The following is a 21,124-nucleotide window of genomic DNA, read 5'->3' on the forward strand; positions in this document are numbered from 1 at the left end:
TGGCCCCGGATATTTTTTGGTGGGAAGATTTTTAATGACTGTTTCTATTTCTTTAGGAGTTATGTGACTGTTTAGATGGTATATCTGCTCCTCGTTTAACTTTGGTACCTGGTATCTATCTAGAAAATTGTCCATTACATCCAGATTTTCCAATTTTGTTGAGTATAGGCCTTTGTAGTAGGATCTGATGATATTTTTAATTTCCTCTGTTTCTGTTGTTATGTCTCCCTTTTCAGTCCTGATTTTATTAATTTGAATACTGTCTCTGCGCCCTTTGGTTAGTCTGGCTAAGGGTTTGTCTATCTTGTTGATTTTCTCAAAGAACCAGCTCCTGGTTTTGTTGATATTTTGTATAGTTCTTTTTGTTTCAACTTGGTTGATTTCAGCCCTGAGTTTGATTATTTCCTGCCGTCTACTCCTCTTGGGTATATTAGCTTCTTTTTGTTCTAATGCTTTCAGGTTTGCTGTCAAGTTGTTAATGTATGCTTTTTCCAATTTCTTTTTGTGAGCACTTAGAGCTATGATTTTTCCTCTTAGTACTGCTTTCAGTGAGTCCCACAAGTTTTGATATGATGTGTCCTCATTTTCATTTAAATCTAAGAAGTCTTTAATTTCTTTCTTTATTTCTTCCTTGACCAAGTTATCATTGAGTAGAGCATTGTTCAGTTTCCACGTGTGTGTGTGGTATTGATGCTCTCCTCATGGGGCCACAAACACTTTCAGCTCCTTCAGTCTTCTCTCTAACTTCATCATTGGGAAACCCTTGATCAGATCAATGGTTAGCTGTGAGCATCTGCCTCTGAATATGTCAGACTCTGGCAGACCTTTAAGGAGACAGCTATATCAGGCTCTTGTCAGCATGCACTTCCTGACATCCACATCATTGTCTACCTTTGGTGACTGCACATGGGATGGATACCCAGGTGGAATAGTCTCCTGATGGCCCCTCCTTCAGTTTCTGTCCCACACTTTGTCTCCATATTTGCTCCCTTGAGTATTTTTGTTACTCCTTCTAAGTAGGACAGAGGGATCCACACTTGCTCTTCCTTCTTCATGAGCTTCATGTGGTCTGTGAGTTGAATCTTGGCTATTTCAAACTTTTGGGCTAATATCCGCTTATCAGTGAGTAAATACCATGTGTGTTCTTTTGTGATTGGGTTACCTCACTCAGGATGATATTTTCTAGTGCCATCCATTTACCTAAGAATTTCTCAAATTCATTGCTTTTAATAGCTGAGTAATACTCCATTGTGTATATGTACCACATTTTTTGTATCCATTCCTTTGTAGAAGGACATCTGGGATCTTTCTAGCTTCTGGCTATCATAAATAAGGCTGCTATGAACATAGTAGAACATGTGTCCTTGTTATATGTTGGAGCATATTCTGGGTATATGCCCAGGAGTGGTATAGCTGGGTCCTCAGGTAATGCTATGTCCAATTTTCTGAGGAACCACCAGACTGATTTCCAGAATTGTTGTACCAGCTATCTTAGGGATCATAACATCCATGAGCTTTTCTTACCATTAAAAGTTTAAATTATAGTAATCTTAAAGTTAAGAGTGAATTCTATAATATGTTGTAGAAAATGAGTTACCAGTAAACATTGAGTTTATAAAAGTAAGTATAAACCACTCTAGGAATTATTGTTAGAAATTGAATATAAATATTATATATAGTTAAACATTTTTCATGACAATATAAGAATATACAAAAATTGAGGAGAGATGGGCAAGCAGACAAAAGAGATTATATACACATTAATTTTCTTAAGTTTCATATGTTAATTTTTCTTAATCTAAGATAATATGGCAACTACAAAAAAAAAACCTAAAGTTAAAATAGAAATCTTCCACATTTAAGAAAGCACAACACTTAGCAGAGCCTGGTAACTGTGGCTCTATTTGGCAAGGTAGGGAGTAGCTTATCTAAGCCTACTAAAATTATAGTAACGTTAATTTAAGACTCAGTTCTTTCGTCCCACCTTTGTGTTGTAAGTTCTAGGCAACCATGCAGAACCTACAGTTACTATAGTCAATGGTATAAAACATTCCCATTACTGCAGTATGTATATATATACATATATGTGTATATATATACATACACACACACATATGTATATATATATATATAGAGAGAGATACTTGAAGAACATTGGATTATAAGGAACAAAGAAAATATTCAAAATAAAGTTGTTACACAAAATGATTGGATGCAATTAACTCTAAATGTAGTCTGTTAAAAAGAGGCACAGATTAGAGAGAGCATACAGTCAGGTGTTGTGGTGCACGTTGCTAATCTTAGCATTTAGGAAGTGTAGGCAAGAGGATTGCAGATTCAAGGTCATCCTGGGCTATATAGGAGAACCTGTTTCAACACCCCAACAGCAAAAGTAACAACCAAAAACAAAACCCCAACAACTTTGCTAGATACTGTGATGTGGGAAAACTACAAAGTAAAGTCTGAATGTAGAAGAATACACAAAAACATACAAGCCAGCGCTGAAAGAGCTTAGGCCATGCTGTTAATACCAGGAAACTGGTTTATGTGCACAAAAAGTTTTGAATGAGACAAAAGAAGTATTTTTTGATGATGAAAAATGAGGACAGAATGGTAGTGAATTATTCAGTTAATAGGTGATCAAAAGCTCAAAACACAATAAATGCAAATAGAAGCAAATATTATCAGCTCATTATACAAAGATTTAAACACATGCAAATTTTAATAGTATATTTTATTATGATTAATATTTATAAAAACTACACCTTTATAATAGAAAAGTCACCTCTACATGTGTTTGTGGAATTATTTTAAAATATTCTGCATGAATTTAGGCCCTGAGAACATTTAGTTTCAGAAAATGGAAATATAGTGGAAATTATATTTTCTCATTACATTGTAATCAGACTGTAAACTTATTTAGAAAACAAAAGAAAAGTGAATAATTAAAGCTGTGCTCAAAACATTTTATAATCATTAGCCTATAAGTTATATAGTATTTGAAAGTTTTCTGCAGTTGACAATAGGATCTAGTTTGTGGATGTTCTTGAAAAGTCCAGAGAATCAAGTGTATGTCCTACAGTATCCGGAGACATTCAGAAAAATATTGACACCCCAGAACTTCTCGAGCATGTACTGCTCCAGTTGCCCAATGAGTACTGGAGCACATTCTGTGAACCATGCCCTGCTCCGTGGCAGCTGTACCAGGCACAGCGGCAGCTTTTGACTCCAGACATTATGGACTTATACATTGCCTGTTAATAACCTCAAGTCTGCCTAGCTCTGTCTGCACTCTGCCTGTAGTTTAGGAACCTTGAGTCAGTTCTCTAGTCAGAAGTGGACAGCAGTAATAGGGCTTTGGTCACAACAGTATTCAGTGCTCTACCTGCACTGTCCACTTTAATGAGGAAAATAAAGAAGCCCATGAACTAGGTGTTCTACGTATAAAATTAGGGGAGAAACTGCAAATAAACAGAAGAAAGAAATTAATAATGATAAAGCAGAAACTATAAGAGTATAATGCAGGAAGCTTAACACAAGCCAAAGAGCTATTTTTTAAAAGGCTGAAATAAGCTTAACTCAGAAAAAGAAATATTATACAAAATTAGAACAAAAGAGAAATGAGAATCATTTAAGAAATAAAAAAATTATTGTGGGAATATTTTATAAACTTTAAAGCAAGTAAGCTTGGGGACATGCTTGAAAGTGATGTTCTACCAGGGTGGGGAGATACCCAGGGGCCCCCCACCTGATCAGAGGAGAAGGGGAGAAGGGGATGTGGGAAGGATTGTTTTAGGGAGTAACCAGGAGGTAGTCAATGAGTGGGATGTAAAGTGAATAAGTAATAAATAAATAAATACAAAAGTGACTTTCTATGAAAATATAAATTAACAAAATTGTCTCTAGAACAGACAGAAAACTTTAAAAGACCCTAACTGTAGAAATTAATTCTACTTAAAAGGGTATTTGTTTATTTGTATGAAATAATGTCTCACTATATAATCCTTGTTGACTGGTCTGGAACCCATTTTATAGATTAGGCTGGCCTTGAACTCAGATCTCCCAAGTACTAGGATTAAAGACATTTTGGCTTATCAGGATGACCAAAGTATCTGAGCCTACTTCCCTGTCCTAGGCCAAGGCCATTTTCATGTCTGAAGCCTACTTCCTTGTTCTAGCCTAAAATTTAGATTCCTGTCTGAAATTACTTCTTTATTCTAGCCTAATATTTAGGTTCCTGCCTGAGATTACTTCTTTGTTCTAGCCTAAGATTTAGATTCCTACCTGAAATTACTTCTTTGTTCTAGCCTAAGATTTAGATTCCTACCTGAAATTACTTCTTTGTTCTAGCCTAATGTCAGATTCCTGCCTGAAGCCTACTTTCTTGTCCTTGGCCAATGTCATATTCCTGCCAAGCAGCCCATTTCCTTTTCCTTAGCCCATGTCAGCTTCTTGCCAAGCAGCCCCAAAGGCTCTCCACCTCTCCCCCCTTTTTTATTTCATTAACAAGACTGAGCCTGTCTTCGGTCATTCTGACAAGAATGCATTCCTTACCCATCATGGAATATGCATTATCAAAAGCAATGCATTTTTGTCTTAGATTGGTAAGGCTCTGTGCAGAATCTTACCTATCCTTAGCTTACCAGCCTGTTAATTTAATAACTCTCTCTGGGGGTCCATTTTCAGGTTTAAGCCATGTACTTGGCTGCCAACATGGTTTTTTGTTTTGTTTTGCCAACATGGTTTTTTGTTTTGTTTTGTTTTGTTTTTTTTACTTGATTTTTTTTAATTGGATATTTTATTTACATTTGAGATATGATCCCCTTACCCCATTTTCCCCCAGCCCAGGAAGCCCCTATCCCATCTTCCCTTCATCTGTTTCTATGAGGATGTGCCCTCACCTACCCCCAACTCCCACCTCCCCACCCTCGAATTCCCCCACACTCAGCATCCAGCCTTCATGGGACCAAGGATCTCCTCTTTCACTTATGCCTGACAAGGCCATCCTCCCCTACATATACAACTGGAGTCATGGGTCCCTCCCTATGTGCTCCCAGGCTGATGGTTTAGACCCTGGGAGCTCTGGTTGATTGGTATTGTTGCTCTCATGGGGCCTCAAACCCTTTCAGCTCCTTCATCTCCTTCTTTCTAACTCCTCCATTGGGAGCCCCTTGATCAGTTCAGTGGCTAGCTGTGAGCATCTGCCTCTGAATATGTCAGACTCTGGCAGACCTCTAAGGAGACAGCTATATCAGGCTCTTGTCAGCATGCACTTTCTGACATCCACATCAGCATCCACCTTTGGTGACTGTACATGGGATGGATACCAATGTAGAATGGTCTCCAGACTACCCCTCCTTCAGTTTCTGTCCCACACTTTGTCTCCATATTTGCTCCCTTGAGTATTTTGTTACTCCTTCTAAGAAGGACTGAAGCACCCACACTTGGTTTTCTTTCTTTATGAGCTTCGTGTGGTCTGTGAGATGAATCTTGGGTATTGCGAGCTTCTGGGCTAATATCCAAATTATCAGTGAGTGAATACCATATATATTCTTTTGTGATTGGGTTACCTCACTCAGAATGATATTTTCTAGTTCCATCCATTTACCTAAGAATTTCTCAAATTCATTGCTTTTAATAGTTGAATAATACTCCATTGTGTAAATGTACCACATTTTTTGTATCCATTCCTCTGTTGAAGGACATCTGGGTTTTTTCCAACTTCTGGATATTATAAATAAGGCTGCTATGAACATAGTGGAGCATATGTCCTTGTTATATGTTGGAGCATCTTCTGGGTATATGCCCAGGAGTGGTATAGCTGGGTCCTCAGGTAATGCTATGTCCAATTTTCTGAGGAACCACCAGACTGATTTCCAGAATGGTTGCATCATCTTGCAATCCTACCAACAATGGAGGAGTATAAGCCCTTAGAAACAGTGATCACAGGAGTGTTCGTGTAATTGGGTTTAATGCCTTGCTTTTTCTTTAACTATTTGTATTTATTGTATTGCTTGTTCCTTGACTATTTGCATCTATTGTATTGCTAGACCCTCAACCTAGAACTGATTTTAATACATGCATGTAATTAAAATGGTATAAAAACATAAAGGATGGGATGGGGTTCTAGGGAGGGGAAATGGAGAAAGGGGATGACATCTGTATTGTTAATAAAATATCCAATAAAAATTAAAAAATAAAAACAAATAAAATAAAGACATTTGCCACCACCTCTACTTTTACTTAAAACTTTTATAAAAAAACATATTGTAGCCATGGACATAGTATACATCTCCAATCCCAGCATTTGGGAGGCTGAGAAACAAAGATTGTGAATTTAAAGCTAGCCTAGACTATACAATGAGATTATAATAAATTATAATATTTCATACCTGCAGAATAGTATTTCATATTTCTAAAGGAAACATCTTAATTTTTTAAATAAAATTCATCACAATAAGGAAGTTTGGTATCAATTTTTAAATTATTTCTGTATGTATTTATGTGTATAGGCATGCAGATGTGATAGCACACATGGAGGTCAGAGGACAACTTTCTGAAGTTGCCTTTTTCCTCTCTGTGGCTCCCAGGCTTTGAGCTTAGGTCACCCCTTATCAGTTCCTTAAAACACAGAATTCCCTTCGTGTAGTGTCCTGTTGATATTTAAAAGCAAAAGCTACTTTATGTCCAAAAGGTACTTGTCAAAATTTATGCCTGTTTTCTAAAAAACAAACAAGCAACCCAAAACACTGAGAAACATAAAGAGGCGAAGACTACATTAGGATTTAAGGCATGTCAAACTTAAGGCTAGGGATGCAGCTCAGTAATACAGTGTTTTCAGGGACCTAGCCTGATCCCATAAATGGCAGCATTGCAGTTCATCTAATGGAAAGCATTAAACAGTATCACATTAGTATTATCATTCTTTTAGATTTTTAAAATTTTTTTATTGGTTATTTTATTTACATTTCAAATGTTATCCTCCTTTCTGGTTTCTTCTGCAAAAACCTCCCATCCCACACCCCTCCCCCCTGCCACCCACCTACCCACTTCTGACCCACCAACCTAGCATTCCCCTACACTGGGGCATCAAACCTTCACAGGACCAAGGGCAACCCCTCCCTTTGATGCCCGAGAAGGCCATCCTCTGCTACATAGGCAGCTGGAGCCATGTGTACTCTTTAGTTGGTGGTTTAGTCCTTTGGGAGCCCTGGGGTTCTGATTGGTTGATATTGTTGTTCTTCCTATGGAGTTGCAAACCCCTTCAGCTCCTTCAGTCCTTCCCTTGACTCCTCCACTGGGGTCCCCATGCTCAGTTCTATGGTTGTCTGCGAGCATCCCCATCTGTATCAGTAAGACTCTGGCAGAGCCTCTCAGGAGACATCCATATCAGGATCCTATCAGCATGCACTTCTTGGCATCCACAATAGTGTCTGGGTTTGGTGGCTGCATATGGGATGGATCCCCAAGTGGGGCAGTCTCTGGATGGCCTTTCCTTCAGTCTCTGCTCCACTCTTTGTCCCTGTAATCTCCTTTAGACAGGAGCAATTCTGGGTTAAAATTTTGAGAAGGGTTGGGGCTCCATCCCTCAACCAGGGGCCGTGACTAACCTCTGGATATGGTCTTTAACTAATACAGTTACTTGGTAAGAAGAAATAGAATATTGTTTTGAAAAGAAAGTACCAAGGAGCTAAAATGATTCTTGTTTTATTATTAAGTAAAACAGGAAAGGTCAAAATCCAGGGGTGAGCATTTTAATAAATCTTGCAGAAAACTTTTCTTACTAGAAAGCTCCAATCATCTCCAGTTAAGTGGTATCCAAAGCTCGGTAGGTGAGGTGAGACAAACGTTACATTAATTACCATCTTTCTAATAGTTAGAAACTAGTTTGTTAAATTAATTACTTTTACAATTTAAAAAGAATAAACAGTAAATGTTCGGTTTTTCATCTTTTTTGCTCTAGCTGTTCTAACAGAATGAGACAGTTGTGGCCATATTAGATTATATGAGAGGAGTTGAAAAAGGCAGAAGAAGCAGGAAGTGAGATCACCAGTTTGGGAGCAGTGTAATTCCTCGAGGTCATGAAAAGGGGGGACAAAAGACTAATTAACCCTTTAAAAGTATGGTGGGGAATTGTCTAGCCCAATTTATATGCATCTGCCTATTTCTAAAGCCTGCCAGAAAGAAGTCATTGATGGTTGTCAGTTTTGTAACTTGTGGCTAAGAGGGAGATAAGAGGGAATGAATGAGCTTATTATTTGTTAATTTTATATAAAAAGTTTTTCTAGTCTGATAGCTTTTAAGGATTTGGGGACATTTCAGCTTAGGGCTTTCTGTAACATTGCCATCATCATCACCACCATTATTGTTTACTAAATGTATTTAAAATTATGTATATTTTCATTAGTTTATATGGTTTAGTTTTTCTTTTCCACTCTGTTGATATGTACCTTCCACGAAGCAAAAAACTTGGTCATGTTCACTACTCTATTTATTAGGGCTTACACTTACACAATTGACCACAAGTCGTTTTTGAACTAGTAGTGGTGGTAAGGTTATTATGAAGACAGTTGGGAATTGGTTAGAAGTGTACTCTGGGGAGAGAACATTTTGATTAAAATCGTGCTAATCAATTTGTCTTTCTTAAGTTTGACCAAGGACATGACTGGAAAGGAAGATGTGTACCGAGGCCCAGCCATCAGGGCTCTCTGCAGAATCACAGATGTAAGTTCTCTTAGTTCAGCACATTGCTAAAGGAAACACTAACTGTGGATTTATGCTAGGTGCATCTCCATGGGTCTCAATCTTCTCAAGGCTTATAATTTTTTTTTTTTTTGGCAGGATCTTTAACTTGTTATTTAACTCAGACCAGCCTTGGATTCACAATCCTTCTGCCTCAGCCTCCTGAGTGCTAGAATTAAAGGCATGTATCACTATATCTGGCTTACATTTTGTAGTTTGATCCAGATCAGACTGGAAATTTTATAAATCTGGATCCTAGAAGAAATAATATAAACAGCTTAATTTATTTTTTGCTACCTTGTTATTTTGTTGTGGTTTTCTTTTTGGTGTTAAATTTTTAGTTGAGACTTAACAAATTCTTTTAAATCTGAATATTGGTCCCAGTATGTTTATACATTTCTATCTGCCACCTCCCTTCTGGAACAAAAAGCTTTTTTCATGTTAAAGTTTACAAGAACCTTGCTTCCAGACGATTCTATGCTGAGGGATTACTGTAGTAGGATATTACACATTTAATTTGCTATGTATCTTAAAATAATCAGAAATTTTATTTGATATGTAGGATTAAGATGTATAACAAGTGCTTTTCATATAAAATCATTTAAGCATCTTTATTCCAAAAGGAGCAGCCACTCTCATATGGAAATTTCTTTCTTTTTTTTTTTTTTCTTTCTTTTTGGGGAAAGAAGAGTCTTTATTTGCTCAGGCTAGCCTTGAAAACACATTCTCTCTCTCTCTGTCTCTCTCTCTTTCTCTCTCTCTGCTCTCTGTTTGTACTCAGGTGTGTGTGTGTGTGTGTGTGTGTGTGTGTGTGTGTGTACTGTAGCTTGTACTGAATTATTTGAATTCTCTCTAGGATGTTTACTATATATAATCTTCATTACTCATCAATGAGTATTTATATAGAACATATATCTGGCCAGTTTTTGTACATTATTTTGTGGGCAGTAATTTTGAATGAATGGTTTTTAACAACTTTTTCTTTTTAATGCTATTAGGGAACAATGTTACAAGCCATTGAAAGATACATGAAGCAGGCCATTGTGGATAAAGTTTCCAGTGTATCCAGTTCAGCACTGGTCTCTTCCTTAGTAAGTGATCAGGCAGCTTTTTGTTTCTTATGTGTGGTCTAGTGTCTAGTTTAAAAATAACTTATTACTATTGTTCTTTTACAAGAGAAACAGTTAAAAACATGTGTATATCCTGTTACTTTCTCCAACTGTGTTTTATTTGGAAAAATTCAGCAGTTATAATTGGCAGTAAAATCTTGAATGCTCATGTTTAGAAGCTTTGGGGACTCCAGGTACTAAGTAGGATAGGAGTAATAGACAGTGGAGAAACAGAGAACTAGTCTTAAGTTTTTCCTCTGTGCTCATATGTTTACTTCCAACCTCTTTGTTCTCAGCTTCCCTTGGTTTTTTTTTTTTTTTAATCCTTTAAAGTCTTCTTGAATTTCAAGAAGTGACCTTTTGTTTCAATAATAGCTTTTCTTTCTCCTTTCATCAAAACAAAAACTGTTTTTTTGTTTTTTTTGTTTTTTTTTTTTAAGATTATATATGTTAGTACACTGTCACTGTCTTAAGACACACCAGAAGAGGGCATTGGATCCCATTAAAGATGGTTGTGAGTCACCATGTGGTTGCTGGGAATTGAACTCAGGGCCTCTGGCAGAGCAGTCAGTGTCCTTACCAGAGCCATCTCTCCAGCCCCAAAAGTGTATCCTTAAAATTTTAATATATTGCATTTGATTAAAATCAGTAAATATGGGACTATGGATTGCTTGGTTAGTGAAATGCTTGCCAGTAAGCATGAGGACATAGTCTCAGAACCCACATAAAAAGACTTGTATGGTAGCACATGTAATCCCAGCTCTGGGGAGGTGGACACAGCCAGATTCCTGTAGCTCATCAGCTAGTCAGCCTAGACAATTGGCAGGCCCCAGATCCTTGTGAGAGATCATGCTTCAAAAAAAGACAATTTGACCCCTAGCCTCTATACACATAGAATGCACGCATGCACGCGTGCACACACACACACATACCACACTATCCCCATGAACAAACATACTTACCCAAACATCCATACAAATCATTAGAGCAGTCTGCCAGATTCTAGAATGTCACGAAACAGGTTTTAGATCAAGGAGCGTGCTTGCTGTGTTGTTTCTTCTTCAGGGGAATTTCCTAGAAGTCAAACTAACATTAACATTCCTTAAGAGCCATTCTGTTTGATGCTTCTCTTCCTTTCCTTTTGTGGCTTTCATTTCCTGGTCTCTTCCAGCTCACAAATATGTAGGTGTCTATTACTCTGCAAAGAGATATTAAAGAAAAAAATTTCAGTTTATAGTTGCCTTAGAATAGAGACAATGTAGAATTAAAAAGCAGCAGTATTTTCAGTGTTTGGGAAATATCTTCAGTAATTTTTGTAAGAAAGTACCTTGCGTTTCTAGTGTCTATTGATCATGCATTATATGCTCCCACTTTGCTTAATTTAGCACATGATGAAGATAAGCTATGACGTGGTTAAACGATGGATCAATGAAGCCCAAGAAGCTGCATCAAGTGACAATATCATGGTGCAGGTACTGTTTTTGATATCATCTTATGTATCACGACAAAGTATTTATTATTCAGCAGTAAAGGCAAATTTTTGACATATTAATCCACTTATTAGTACATATTATCAATTAGGTATCTTACATATTTGTATTACTTCCATTGCCGTTCTGTTTGGTAGAAGATAAATGACCTCCAGTAGGAATGTTCAAGAAAAATTCCCTTTTCAGTAGTAGATAGAAATGCTTATTCCAAAGGATTAACAATGATTTGGGACTTTTATTTTAAAGATACTTTGTGTAAAAGGAAACTGTTTTCTAGGCTTGATAATAAACAGTGTAAAATTAATCAGCCAATTTTGCTATATAAAAGAGTGAGGAAACCTTTCAGAAAGAGCTTATGATAGTTATTAAGCTATTATCAAAAGGAAAAGGAATATAATCAAAAGTCTAACTGGTAGTTTTATGTGAAATCTCTATATGTGTTTGAAAACGTATTAATGTTTATATCTTTTTACATTAGCGTACTTAATAATGTGAGAAACAGTCATTTCCTTTTGAGACATCTATTGGTCTAGTTCTGATCAGTGTACTTTCATACAAAGGGTCGTGATTACGACACTCTCCTAGCCTACTTTAGGATATTTATCCTTTATTAAGGTGGTGACACTTGAAGGCATGGACTTGTAGTCCCAGAAACACCAATACCCTGACTTTCTGTAAGTTAGATGTGAGGGTATGAGCCATTGTTAACCCACTAGATCTCCCTTTAGGCTGCATTCAACCTCTTTCTTACTACTCTGAATTTACAACTTCTGGAGTAAATTACTCACTCTCTCTCTTTTTTTTCTTAGTGATCCTAGTGTTTAGTTTCATATAAAAAGATACTGTATTTTATCTGTTTGACTTATATATCTTTTTTTGAAAAAAAAATCTTTGTCTAGTTCTATGCAGTTGCCTTTCCTGTAGGTGTCTTGCTGTCTTCCTAAGCTCATGGTCACTCTTTCTTGTTCTTAGTACCATGCATTGGGAGTGCTCTATCACCTTAGGAAGAATGATCGGCTTGCTGTCTCCAAGATGTTAAATAAATTTACCAAATCTGGTCTCAAATCACAGTTTGCATACTGTATGCTGATTCGAATTGCTAGTCGCTTACTGAAGGAAAGTGAGGATGGGTAAGTATCCTAAACTGAGTTGGTTTCAATTTACAAGTTAATATTTCCTTAGAATTTATTTTTTTATGAATATTTTTAGGATAGCACTGACTTTACAGATAAGTTTAATGTTTTCCGAATTAGAAAGAAATTGACATCAGAGCATGATGATGCACACCTTTAATCCCAGCACTCGAGAGGCAGAGGCAGGCAGATCTCTTGAGTTCGAGGACAGCCTGGTCTACAGAGTGAGTTCCAGGACAGTCAGAGCTATGTAGAAACCCTATCTCAAACAAAACAAAACAAAAAAAAAAAAAAAAAAAAAAAGAAAAGAAAAAGAAATTGAGGATTCTAAGTAACACTGTATTTTTTTACCTTTATATATGTTTAGATATGTAGTGGTTGATAATAATATATTTATGAACTGATACCAGAGGTAAAATGCTGTAGATCCTAAGTTATACAGATAATTGAATATGATAATCAGGAGGGACATTAAAAATCATCTTGTTTATCTTGTATAAGAAAGAATGTTGAAATACTAAATTGAATAATTTGCCCAAGATCACTGTAAGTGTGAGTTATATATGAACTTACCAGCAATACCTTAGCAGACCTAGAGGCTTCCTGGATACATGAAGAGGACAGGGATCTTTCAAGGTATAGTAAACTTGGAGCAAAGAAGAAGCATCCTTACCCTAAATGGCTTATGGCTTTCCCTTTTTAATTTATAGACAGGATCTCTCCAGGTTGGCCTCTCTTGCCTCAGCCTCCCAAGTGCTGGAATTGCAGGTATGCACTACTACCTGGCCAGTTATGGTTTAATTTTAAAATAGATTTCTCATTGGATCTGGAGAACTGAAGAGTTAACACCAGAATCTCTAGACTAGTTGAGAACCAAAGTGCTGCCAAGAAAGGAACAAGAGAGAAACTCTTCTAGTTCAGTTATGAATATCAGAGTGCTGAATTTGATTAAAACCAAAACAGCTAAACCTAGGTTAACTACTGGCTTCTCATAACAGAAAGAACTTGCTATTTTTTTAGTATTGTTTTATATCAGTCTTAGTATATTTTTATAAGCAGTGTGGAGCAGAAAATCAAAAAAGTCAAAGAGGCAAGAAGATTGTGACTTTAATGAAGAAAACATATTAGTAAAAACAGACTTACTGGTGATCCACATGTTGGAGTTAATTCACAGTGATGTCAGTAACAGTTGCACCATAGGGTACCTTTTCTAATTATGGTAGCTGCACTTTTTCATGGAAGTGCTCTTTGGTAGTTGAGAGTTACTTTTTAGCGTTTAAAACTTTTGGAACCAGGTCTAGTAGTCTGATAGTTTCCTGTTCTTTTAACTGGAATGGTTATGCTTTTAGATGTGATACGCATGGCTAGAATTTTGTCCTAGGGGTAAATAGCTTTTGTTAAACAACAAAACATCGTGACTTTAACAACTTAAATTTTCTATAACTTAGTTTTCTTAACTGTGAAGTAATTTATCTGTCAGAATTATTGTAATTATTTAAGTCATATGCATCAATAGTAAAGTGGGTAAATTGCTAAAGAACAAAAGTATTGATTGTAATTTCACATACAAACCTTTTGTAACCACCTAAACACCAAGTTGATAGTTTTATGTGGCAGTGATTCTTCAAACATCTGGCAGTACAAGCATCTGGCTACAGATACATCAGGGTAAACATGTACTTCCACCATATTTATTACCCTTTTTTGTATGATAGAACTTTTCCTGGTGAGACATATATATATATATGATGAGCACACATATATACTCATCTCAGATCAGATAAGGAATTCATGGCAACCAAAGTACAGATATCACCAAAGTCCCAACTTAGTGAACAAATGAGTTTTACAAGACTGTGGGTGGGGATTACTTACAGGAGAAGAAATGGCTCAAAGCTGCATCCTTAGGCCCACCTCAGCATGGGTGACAGCTTACAAAAGCTGGAAATCTAGCATACAGCACAGGCTGCAGGCAGCTCAACAGGTTAGACAGTATCCTTTTCATGTGACTCTGGTTTAAACCTCTTCTAGATAGCTCTGCTGGCTTCTGCTGCTTTCAGGTCTCAGAATCTTTTTAGTAGCTTTTTTCTCTGAGAGTCTTCTCTGTAGCTCAGATTGTCTGAGTCTTGGCACCTCTGTTCCCATTGCTTAATTTGGGACAGAGGGGGCCTAGAGAGTATGGTCAGTTTCAGGAACTTCCTAAAGCTACTTTGAGTTATTTACCTTTCGTCTTAAGGAGCTTCCCTGCAGGATGTATTGCTTCAATATCAGAGGAGATTGTTGCACAATGTTCTATCTCTTCCCTTGGTTCTTACATACTTCCTGTCCCCTCATCTACAATGATCTCTGAACCTTGGAGGGGCTGTCTTAGTTAGGATTTCTACTGCTGTGAAGAGACACCATGACCACAGCGACTTTTATAAAGGAAAATATTTAATTTGGAGCTGGCTTACAGCTCAGAGGTTTAGTCCTCTATTGTCATGGTGAGAAACATGGCGGCGTGCACGTAGACATGGTGCTGGAAAAGTAGCTGAGAGTTCTACGTCTTGATCCACTGGCAGCAGAAGTGAAAGTGACACTAGGCCTAGTTTGAGCAACTGAGACCTCAAAGCCTACACTTGCTCTAACAAGGCCATGCCTCCTAATAGTGCCACCCTCTATGGGCCAAGCATTCAAACACATGAGTCACTCCTATTCAAACCATCACAGGGTGACTATTTAGTTGTACTATGGCTGAGAAATGGGCCACCATGCCAGAGTTACTTGTTCTCAGGAGCTTCAGCAGTAGTTATGAATTGAGACTGACAACAGCAGTGATCTGTGGGCATACACATTTAGAAGGCAGTTTGACAGCACAGCACATCACATCCATCTAGAGAAACAATAGAACTTGCTTCTTCATTGGGACCTATGCCTCCTCAGCCACAGGTTTTTGTCTTGGTTTACTATCAGATATGAACTCCCTTTTCTGGAGTGGGCCTTAAATCTAGTTAGAAGGCTGTTGGTCTAACCCACAATAGCCAAGCCACTATTGTACAAGTAGGCACATCCTGCCTAGCATATGATATTTCAACTTCTAAGGTCTATAGCTAGGCAGGAATGTTGCTGACAGTTCTCCACTAGCAGCCTGTCTAGCCTCTTCTAGCACTGTGAAAGCCATTCATCAGGGTAGGAGTTTCCAGTTCTGTCTCAGCTTAATTTTTCCATTCCTACAGTCAGAGCATGAACATGTGATATCTTCAGCAACCAGATGTTATCTAGTTCTGGCATACAACCAACCAATAGCCTTTATGGTTTGTAGGGCCTCAGGGGCTTCCTTCGCCAGCAACTCAAGGAAGTAGTTGACCCCTGGCACTGAGGTTTTCATTCAGTAACCTTATAGCTTCTAGGAGTATCCATTTTCATTCATGTAAGGTGCCTTTTGGCTCTTTTGCCTTTCAATTAGCCCAGCCCTGGTTACAGTTGTAAGGTAGGTAGGTGGAAGTAACATTGTATCTGGTTGTCTCTCCAGTGGCTTTCCAAATTTATAAAACACTCAGAGGTTAGCATTATCTTATTTATAAAACAAAACTTTTTCCAGAGGGTGGACAAGACAAGGCAACATGGTGAAACCACCATCTCATAACAAATAATAGCGTTACAAAGATAACATTAGTAAAGTACCATCAAAGTATTTTGTCATCTGAGCAAGTGTTTTGAGCAAGTGTCAGCTGACCCCAGAAGTGTGCAACTAAGAAAATGCTAAAGGAGAACAGAAGCAATGTCTATTATATAATACATCATGGAAAAGTTCTATACATTTGCATCATTTGCTTCCTCCATAGATCAGAGTTGGATATAAAGCATGGATAAGAGGTGCTAACTTAAGTGGTTTTCTGTAATCCTCAGACCTTTTCTCTAAGCTGTTACATTTATATTTCCTGGAGCTCTTCCACTGAGCCTCCCTACATTTCTTTATACCTGATAAACCCAGTGGGTCTGACTTAATCTGCTTAGATATATAACCCAAGGCCAAAGAGGAATGAGATTTTGCTTGCCCCTGCTGTACCTGCTGGCTTCCTGGGTCAATAGGACCTGGGTTGGCACTGTGGATGTAGCTGTAGCTGCTAGCCTCCCCATTCACAACACCTAGGATATTGGGGGCGTTCCCAAATGGGAAAAGCATTCCTAGCATAACCTTTTGGCTGATGGGAAAGGTACCCTTCTTAGTCTGCAGTTATGATTACACACACATGGAACTGTCTTGATCATCTTTACCTATATTGTTCTGTCTTCTGTGACCAGCTCCTGGGGCTTTAAAGTCTTCCAGCAACTCCTTAACACAGTTTGCCTTTCTATCAGTTCTTCCTTTAGAAACTCCAGCTTGACATAAATCCTGCCACATTTGTCTTTGAGTAACCCAGACAGAGCTCTTCCTCTGCCTTTACCATTTCCTCATCTCCCCTAGGCTGCTCTCTCACTTTATGGATAATCTTTACATACTGGTCTAAGTCACTAAGATCTTCAAAAGCCTTTCCTACTTTATAAAGATTTTGCCCCACACCAAAGGGCTCAGGAAAGCCACTAAAGTTCCATACCCGTTTCAAGGGTCCTACTGGATCAGTCTGTTCTTGAACTCCTCTGTGAATGTAATTCTATTTGGTCCAGTAAATTGGGGTTCAAACACAGCTCTCCTTATTCCTGGTTCCTGGTCCTCCTCTATGGTCCTTCAGTCCTTATATTTATGAGGACATGGATAGAGATGACCACGTTTTTCTACAGGCTCTGATAAGCCAATCCATCTGGGATTGTGACTTCCCTCATAGTGTACAGGTTATACAGCCTTAGCCTTAAGAGGTGTGAGTAGTTACATGACTTAGTTTTTCTACCTCCACAGCAATCAAACTGATCCCATATGCTCCCATGTCACAGCCTCAGAAGTCATACTGTGACACGCTCTTTCATAGATAGTTTAAAAGTCTTTCCAAATTCTAGAAGTTTACATACTGAGTATTTCTTGAGAACCCTAGTTTCTTGTATAGCACCATTGTACTGTCCCATCTTTATGTTGGATTATAGGTTTTCTTTCTTTTCCAATTAAAGGTCAGACCCTTGAGGTTTCTTCCATTGCTTTTACTATGTTCTCTTCTTCCTCATTTTTTTGAATATTCCCATGGGTTCCAAGTTCTTAGGTACCCACAAAGGGCTTTTGAGCATGGATCTAACTTGTATTCTTTCATTCTTGCCCCCAAACGTTAAGCAGCAAGCTAACATCTTCATCTCATCTTCCAGTTTATTTAATTACTTGTCCAGTCAGAGGCTAACATGGAAGATACTAGCTTTATCTCTCTTTCTTGTTGCAGTTGTTCCTTTACACAAACAAGTTCCTGCTTTATACAAACAACTTCCTATTTTGCCTGTCTCAGCCTCAGATGTATTTCTAATTAGACACAACAGAGGCCAGGCAACTGTAGCTGCTGTGTGCAGACAGTCTCAACTCTCCAAGACTATAAAATTTCCTCTAAACCTTAAGCTGTTTCCAGGGCAGCTTTGTATTTTCGTGGCATACCCCATTCATCAAGCAGACATGCCACTCCATACTACACAGACCAAGACTGCCATCCTAAGAGCCTACCCACAGGTACTCCTAATTCTAATTAGACATGTCTCACTATCCATAGCAAGAACCATGCAATTACTGCCATAGCACAAAGACACAGAAACATATACCATATAGAATTTCCTCTGGGGATGCTCCTCCCTTAGGCTTAGCCTCAACTGCATGCCTCTCTACCCATAACCAGATCCATTTACTCACTTCACCCTGTCTCATCTTTCATTCCATCATGTCCCTACACAGGCCTTAATTACGTTGTGTGACAAAACAGTTGCTGTGATGGTTCATTATCATTGTCAGCCTAACTGGATTTAGAGTCACCTAGGAGACACACCTCTGGATATGTCTGTGAGGTTGTTTCTAAAGAAGTTTAACTTTGTGGAGGGAAGAAGATCTATCCTGAATGTGGGCTCAGGTTCCCAGTTGAAAAAAAAAAAAAAAAAAAAAAAAAAAAAAAAAAAAAAAGGTAAGAAGGAGAATGTGAGCTGACATCAGCATTGATCTACCTCTGCTTTCTGACTTGGGAGAGAAGGTCACAGCAGCCTGATACTCCTGCTGCCACAGCTGGGGCCATTTTCATTCTCGTGCTCAAACTGAGCCACAGTGAAGCCATCTTTGTTTGGTTTTGTCATAAGAAGTAGGCAATAAGAAAAACAACTAATATTGAAAACTGTTTACAAAAAGTAAGGCTGTTGCTGGGACCATCTGACCATATATTCCAGGTTCTTTGGAAATGCTGTTTGTTTGAGACAGGGTCTCTCTTTATAGTCCTGGTTGGCTTGAAACTATGTAGACCAGGCTGACCTTGAAATGAGAGATTCCCCCTGCTTCTGCTTCCTGAACAGGTAGATGTTCAGGTGTGTACTACTGTGCCCATCTAGAACTACTTGTGGGAGAAATTTGGAAGCATTTGGGCCTGTGAGCTAGAGAAGCCCTGAAATGCTATAAACAGAGATATGTTGTAAGGTTTATAAAAGACCAGGAACTGATAGAAATGTGAACAGTGAAATCTTGGCAAACATGGTTTCAATCAATAAAGACTATCGGGAATTAGACTAAAGGTCAGTCATATTACACTCTGCAAAAAAAGTAAAAAACAAAAGAAAAAAAAGATCTGACTCCTTTCTATTTGTGTCCTGAAAACTTGAGTGAGGCTGAATTCAGAAATAAAGTTTTTGGCAGAGAAAATTTTAAGACAGCGTAAGGTAAGGCTTACTGCTTTTTAGTCAGATCTACATTGAGAGAAAAGAGAAATTCTTGAAAAAATGTGCATTAGTCTGCCTTTACTGCTCCTTCCTGAGTGTGTCTATCTCTGCTGCTCTTACTCCTCTCTGTTGATGTCACATTCAACCCTCATTGGCTTTCCAACATGGGCTCAGTACAAGTGACTTTCTAGAGAGCTAAGGCCTTCAGGGCTGAACTGAGACATTGAGACATCCAGTTTCATGAACTGAGCAGCTACTGAGTTCTCTGCTTCTGCAGTGCACACATGACCATTGTTGGGCTTTCTGGTTCCTGTCATCCATTTTATAGTATGTATATACTCTCTAGGTTCTGTTTCTCCAGAGAACCATGCCTAATATGGGTAGACTGTTTTAAGTGTGTCTCATGTGTGTTGAAATTAATTCCCATAAGACATACAAAAAGATTGGAGCAGGATGTAGTAGCTTATGTGTATAAATCCTAGTACTGGAGAGGCTGAAGCAGGAGGATTGCCACTAATTTGAGGCTGGTCTTGGCTTCATAATGAGTTTCAGGTTAGTCTGGCCTACAGAGTAAGATACTGTCTCAAAATAATTCATACATATGTGTATACATATATGCATACATAAATAAAATAATAGAAATCCCAGCCCTTGGGAGGCAGAGGCAGATGGATCTCTGAGAGTTCCAGGCTACTCTGGTCTAGAGTGAGTTCCAGGACAGCCAGGGCTTTACAGAGAAATCCTGTCTCAAAAAACAAAACAGAAAAAGAAAAAGGAGGAAGAGGGGGAGGAGGAGGAGGAAGAGGAAGAAGAAGAGGAGGAGAAAGAAGAGGAAGAGAAATAATTAAAGCTTGGAAGCTTCATTAACTATGATGTGTAGAGATGGGGCCTTTGAGAAGTGATTAGGACTAGATAAAATTATATGGGTGGAAACTCTGTGGTTGAACACTGATACCTTTTCAAGGAGAGAGTGCTATCCCTGAGGATACAGATTACACAAGCACTTAACCTGACTCTTGCTGTGCCTTAGGATTCTCAACCTGTATTCTGACCAGTATATAGTGAGAACCCTCCCTTAAAACAATGTATCTGTAAAATCTATTATAATTAAACTAAGAATTACCAGGGTTTCTAGATAAAGGATTAATTAGTAAAACCAAAATCAGTTTGCTTTTATTCAGACAACCAATAAATGAGATAGAATTTTTAAAAAGCATAGGAATAAATTTGTCAAAAGTTGCATGTCTCTACTCAGAAAATTACAAAATATTATTTAATGTTACTTGAAAAAATCAGTATATATTATGTTTTTATACCGAAATATTCAATATTATAAAAATGTCACCTCTTTTAAATTGACCTCTGTATTCCATGAGCCTGTAGCAAAAAACCTCAACTTATAAATACCAAACAGAAATGTATATACAATGTGAAAAGACATGTACAAGAAGGCTTAATCTTAAGATGGAACAATCCAGATATCCATCAGTGCTAAGATCCAAAAATAAATTATGGTGTGTTCATATAAATAATGAACAATTACTTTTGAGTGCAACCACATGGATAATTCTGACTGAGAGGTCATAGATAAAAGAATACATTCTAGGCCAGATCATAGGTTCAGTCTGCAGCATTACAAACACACACACACACACACACACACACACAGAGGGAGTAGTTAATTTGGGTGGGCAGAAGTTAAAATGGGGTCTCACTATGTATCACAGCCTAACCTAGAATGCACAATGACCCTCCTGCCTCAGTCTCTTGAAGCCCTGGGTTTAAATTTCTGTCTGAAATTACTTCTTTGTTCTAGCCTGTTGTCAGATTTCTGCCTGAAGCCTACTTT

General features: G+C 38.0%; 1 protein-coding gene across 1 annotated transcript in view; it reads left to right on the forward strand.

The window, feature by feature from the left end:
- Positions 1–21,124, forward strand: part of Copg2 (coat protein complex I subunit gamma 2) — a 116,940-nt gene that overhangs the window by 26,053 nt on the left and 69,763 nt on the right. The window contains exons 6-9 of the mRNA XM_034519771.2: positions 8,649–8,724; positions 9,741–9,833; positions 11,237–11,323; positions 12,314–12,471. Of these exons, the coding sequence (XP_034375662.1) occupies positions 8,649–8,724; positions 9,741–9,833; positions 11,237–11,323; positions 12,314–12,471 (414 nt within the window). The remainder of the gene's footprint in view (positions 1–8,648; positions 8,725–9,740; positions 9,834–11,236; positions 11,324–12,313; positions 12,472–21,124) is intronic.

The sequence above is a fragment of the Arvicanthis niloticus genome, chromosome 15, assembly GCF_011762505.2.
Source record: "Arvicanthis niloticus isolate mArvNil1 chromosome 15, mArvNil1.pat.X, whole genome shotgun sequence".
Lineage (NCBI taxonomy): Eukaryota > Metazoa > Chordata > Mammalia > Rodentia > Muridae > Arvicanthis > Arvicanthis niloticus.